At 52.1% G+C, this 5547-nt stretch overlaps 1 protein-coding gene across 1 annotated transcript; it reads right to left on the bottom strand.

Moving 5' to 3' along the window:
• Positions 1 to 2188: 2188 nt before the first annotated feature.
• On the bottom strand, positions 2189 to 4227 carry KCNA3 (potassium voltage-gated channel subfamily A member 3). The gene has a single exon (XM_032421745.1). It carries the CDS (start codon positions 4225 to 4227, stop codon positions 2491 to 2493), a length of 1737 nt encoding a protein of 578 aa, XP_032277636.1. The 3' UTR covers positions 2189 to 2490.
• Between the last annotated feature and the right edge of the window lie 1320 nt (positions 4228 to 5547).

Genomic DNA, 5547 nt, shown 5'->3' with positions numbered 1-5547 from the left:
AAAATGGGTCACAAAAAAATGTCTGGTCATTAAGAATACCAAGAATTTGGTCAAAAGGTAGATCAATGGTAAAAGTAACTCAAACAAGTAGCAAAGGACACTAGATAAAGGAGTCCTATTTTGATGCACATAGAGATAAAAGCAGTGACCCCATGACCAGGTATATAGATTTCATGCCTCTATTAATTTTTTGTCTTTTCCTTCCTCTTCCCCCTCTATAAGTCTTCACCATTCTTTTTAACTACACAAAAAATTAAGTAAGTAGGCTTCTGATTACCTGAAAAAACTTTATGGGTTTTAGAATTAAGGTTACTCTCATTTACTTTATGATAGAATAGTTATACCGTATCAAAATAAAAAAACAACTGTGCACAATGTATAACTGTGGAAAATATAGTATAATACCTATAATGTATATAAAATAAAATGATTTTGTTAAAATATAGTGTTACCCTTGTAAGCTTAACCATTTTTTTTAAAAACAACTGTACTACTGCATACTACTAATTACGTAAATTAAAATTGGGCCAATAATCTAATAGCAGTAGGTTCTGCCTTTTATCCTTTTTTTTTTTAAGGGGAAACAGGTTGTTCAGAAGCCAAGAGGGTTAGTAAAAGGAATGGAATCATTTTCAGTTCAGTTTGGGTAAAGGTTATTCTAAAGAGCAATGACTCCCCCCACCCACCCACCCTTTTGCCATAAACAGTAGAAACCAAAGGACAGTTAACAACATGGAAATCAAATGGAAAAGTTGTTGTAAGTGATCTTTAAAAGGCACTTGCATGTAACTAATATGAAACTATTGGTTTTGCAAGTATCACCAATCTAGACAGGAACAGCATTTCCTTGGTTCCCTATCCAAAGAGGGAGAGCTCTCAATACCCCCACACAGTGCTCACCTGATTCTGTTTGTCTTCTGGCAACCCCTGGTATATGGCTGAAACTTGCAGGTATTTTCCCAAGATAAGGTTACTTCCCGTCCCTCCTTTTTATTGATTGTCTGCAATTCCCTCAGTTAAAAAACACGCATCCTTTATATTTTTAAAGTTTATTTAGCTTTTCAAGTGCTGTTGTGGGATTCTCGAATTTTTTTTAAGAGGAAGTCTGAAGGTCCCTTGTAGTAAGGTTTCAGGTACATCGATTGAATCTTTCATTTGCTTATGTACAGAACACTTTTACATTTGCTTTTAAATTTCACTTGCTGGCTTGAAACTTCTTGGAGGAAGAAAACAGTATCCTTTTAAGTTATTGCCTAATTATTGGCATCTAATTCACATCATGCCTAATTGGAGTATATATCTAACATTCCAAAGGCAGTATTTTCCTTTCCAATTCAGTCATTATGAGATGATATCAATGATTTTCTGTAGTAAAAAAAAAAAAATGCATTGTTTGTGATTCAGTTCACCACCTCAGATTCTCAGACGTAACCTTATTTGTGCGGTTTATTCAAATAGTGGTTTTCCTTATGAAATCCTGTAAAGAGGAACCATCTGGAAAGGTTACTGTGGAAACGGCAGGGGCTAGGGGGTGGGGCTAGAGAGCAAGAGATGCCATGACAACCTTTTTCGGGTTTCCCAGGAAACATGGGTTGCTATGGGAACTGCATCAGTCAGGTCCGAATTAGTAACTTCCGCTGGAAGGAGTGTCTGCCACTTTAATCTTCTTGTGATACTGCAGAAGCTTATCTCGCAGACGCATTAGGAATTCTGTTTGTTTCTCTCAGCAGCACTGAAAACATCTGTTTCTACACTTTGATAAGATGTTGCCTGGAACACACATACAGAACTTCAGAGGAATCTGCCTGTCTAACCCCCTTTCGAAATGCTTACCAAGCCCCAAAGAGTTCAACTAATTAGTCAGATCAGGACACCTCTGACATTTCCCTTTGTTCAAAGTTGTAGAAGTCTTTAAAATTCCGGGAGGGGTTCCAAATAGAAATTCCAGTCAAAAACCAAATAAACTTATGGTGGGTTTACAAGTCATTGTTCTAATTAGACTTCTCATCCACGTATCCACAACGAAGACAACTGAACTAAATATTCAATAATGTTAAAAGGTCCAGTAAATGGAAGCATCCTTTAAGTATGTGACTTCTTTACTTAGTAAAGAAACAACTGTCTTTCCATTCTGAGGTTAGGCAGTTATTCTAACTGTTCTTTAGTTTCATTTCCTCCCAGGATGTACTTTTTTTTTTTTTTTAAAGAGGGTGTGTACTAGAAATGAAGTTTAAAGTAAGTTTGTTCTTTGCGATATTAGAGAAGGGGGGGGGAGAAAAAAATGGAGAGCTGAGAGAATGCAGCCCACTTGCAAAACAGACACCTGTTTCAGTATGAAGCAGTAGGGAGAGGGAAAATGAAGTGTGCTTTCCACTTCTTCACGTCCTTTCCTTGATGAATGGTCTGGAAATGTATAAAACAAGGGCATACACAGACCAAGGGGGCACGTTCCACACAATACTGAGCACAGCATGTCACTTATAGCATATATTAAACGTCAGTAAATATCTTTTTGATGTTGACACAGGAGTTGGGATTATTGTTCGTGGTGCAGGTGGCAGTGGAATTGCCCGTTTTGAAAGGGGTCTGGGGGAAAGCGCTATGGTTCATGCCCCCCTCTTCGATCACCATATACTCCGACTTACTCAGAGTGGAGTTACTCCTTGCTTTTCGGAGCTCCTCGGCCGAAGAGGAGAGGTGCTGGCAACTTCCCACGTGCATGTACTGGGCTTGCTCTTCCCCTTCTGTCTCCCGGTGGTAGAAGTAATTGAAGTTGGAAACAATCACGGGGACTGGCAAAGCAATGGTCAAGACACCAGCGATGGCACAGAGCGACCCCACAATCTTGCCCCCTATGGTCACCGGGTGCATGTCACCGTAACCTACTGTTGTCATGGTTACCACTGCCCACCAGAAGGCATCCGGGATACTGCTAAAACCCGAAGTGGGGTCGTCTGCCTCGGCAAAGTAGACCGCGCTGGAGAAAAGGATGACCCCAATGAAGAGGAAGAAGATAAGCAGCCCCAGCTCCCGCATGGAAGCCTTCAGCGTCTGGCCCAGGATCTGCAGCCCCTTGGAGTGCCGGGAGAGCTTGAAGATGCGGAAGACCCGCACCAGCCGGATGACCCTCAGGATGGCCAGGGACATGGCCTGCTGTCCATTGCCCTGTCGCTCAGCCAGCTCGGTACCCAGAGTGATGAAATAAGGGATGATGGCCACGATGTCTATCAGGTTCATGATATTTCGCGAGAAGGTGGCTTTGCTGGGGCAAGCGAAGAACCGCACGAGCAGCTCAAAGGAGAACCAGATGATGCACAGGGTCTCCACCACGAAGAAGGGATCCGAGAAGCTGGAGGCTCCGGCGGGGGCCCCCGACGTGCTGTTGCTGGCCGCCTCGAACTGCTCCTGAGACGACGCGGCGGGGTAGTCCTTCTCGTCGCGGAACTCGGGAAGCGTCTCCAGGCAGAAGATGACAATGGAGATGAGAATGACGAGCACGGACACGATGGCGATGCCCCGAGCCGGCCCGGAGCTCTCCGGGTACTCGAAGAGCAGCCACACCTGGCGCTGGAAGTCGCGGCGGGGCAGGGGCCGCTCCTCCTCCCGCAGGAAGCCCTCGTCCTCGCGGAACTTCTCCATGGCCTCCTCGCCCAGCTGGTAGAAGCGGATCTCCTCGGAGAAGATGTCGATGGGCACGTTGACCGGCCGGCGGATGCGGCCGCCCGACTGGTAGTAGTAGAGGATGGCGTCGAAGCTGGGCCGGTTGCGGTCGAAGAAGTACTCGTTGCGGAGCGGGTCGAAGTACCTCATGCGCCGCTTGGGGTCGCCCAGCAGCGTCTCCGGGAACTGGCAGAGGGTCTTGAGCTGCGTCTCGAAGCGCAGCCCCGAGATGTTGATGACCACGCGCTCCCCGCAGCAGTCCTGCTCGCCGGCGGCCGGCAGCGCGGGCGGCAGCGGCTCGTAGCGGTCGCGGTCGCAGCCGCCGCCGCCACAGCCGCCCTGAGGCGGGCCCCCGCCGCCGTCGGCCGCCTCCGGCTCCAGCAGGTGGTCCCCGGGCACCACCGTCATGTCGGGCGGCAGCGCGGGGCCTGCGGCTGGCTCGGCGTAGCCGGGGTTCACCAGGGTGTGGGCGCCGCCGCCGCCGCTCGCGGGGCGCTGCGGCGGGTGGGCGCGGTGGCGGGCGGAGGGCGGCGGCGGCGAGCGCAGCAGGCTGAGGTGCTCGTCCATGCGGCGGGAAGAGGCGGCGGCGCGAGCCGCGTCGCTCCTCCTCGCGCTCCCCGCCCCTCCGCCGCCTCCGCCCCCCTCTCCCCCCGAGTCGGGCCCGCCGCCTGTTGCTGCCGCCGCCGCTGCCGCCGCTGCCGTCGCCGCAGGCGCTGCCGCCGCAAGGCTCCGTGTGCATCTGGCGCGGTCCGCCGGGCTCCTCCGGGGAGACGCCTCCGCGCCCCCCCCCCCCCCCCCCCCCCCCCCCCCCCCCGCTCCCCCGCGCCGCCGTGCCGGGCCCCTCGCTGCCCGCTGCCCGCCGCCTCGCCCCTCTGGGCCGCCCAAGTGCCCTCTCTTTGCACCTCGGCGTCCCCCGCGATACCCGCCCGGCCGAGGCGGCCCTCAGGGAATCAGGCCCCTGGACCCCCGCCGGCCTCTGGTCAGCGCCCCCCCCCTCCCGGCCCGCGAGGCCACGTCCCAGCCGCGGGGCTTTCTGGCCCGGCCTGGGCCACCCCGCCGCCCAGCGAGCGGCGGCCGCCTCGCCTTGCACGCGCCACCGGGGCCCCGCTCGGGGAGAAGGGCTCAGAGGGGCCGGGGAGGGCGAGGAGAGAGGATGGGGATGCGCGCTGGGCGGGGAGCTTGGTCGAGGGAGGGAGTGACTGGCCAGGTGGGCGCCCTGGGGAGCAGGCCAGCCTTCTGCTGGCACCCTGAGCCCGCTGAGGCTGGAACACCTCCAGGCCGGGAGCGCTCTAAACACTTCAGCTCCTGTGTGCATGAGGAGCCCAACGGAGTAATGGGTGCTGATGAGTTTCGCACCTGGGGTCTGAAGAAGATGGGTCATTAAAGGCATTCAGGGACTTTGCTTCGGTAGCGAATAGTTCTCACAAACGTTCGTGGCTGAGATTTCGGGGGGGAAGAATCAAGGACCGGGTTTCTGGTTGGGACTGGCGAGGGCAGCCTGGTCTTCTCAGAAGAGCGAGGTTTCCTGTCGTGGGAACATGAGAGGAAAATGAGAAAGGAAAATCACATCTCGTCCGAAGTCTGTCGTGGGAGGGACTGGAGCGAGACTGGCACCTAGACCCTCAATGTTCCGCTGCTGGCTTTGTATCTTTTTGCCACGCTCTAGTTGGGAAACTTCGAGAACATTCAGCCGGCAACTTGTATCTCTGTTGCTTGATTTGGGCCTGGAGATGACAACTTTATCCCCTTTGAACCTAAACTGTTTCTTCAAATTGTTGTGGTCATTTTGAATACAATTTCTGTGTCTAGACATTTTAGCGACTCCAATTTAGAGCCAACCCTAGGCTTTATAATGTATTTCCTACTGTATCATTCAAATCATTTACA

This window comes from Phoca vitulina, unplaced genomic scaffold (assembly GCF_004348235.1).
Source record: "Phoca vitulina isolate PV1807 unplaced genomic scaffold, GSC_HSeal_1.0 scaffold2, whole genome shotgun sequence".
Lineage (NCBI taxonomy): Eukaryota > Metazoa > Chordata > Mammalia > Carnivora > Phocidae > Phoca > Phoca vitulina.
This window is presented reverse-complemented; position numbering and strand designations above follow the sequence as displayed.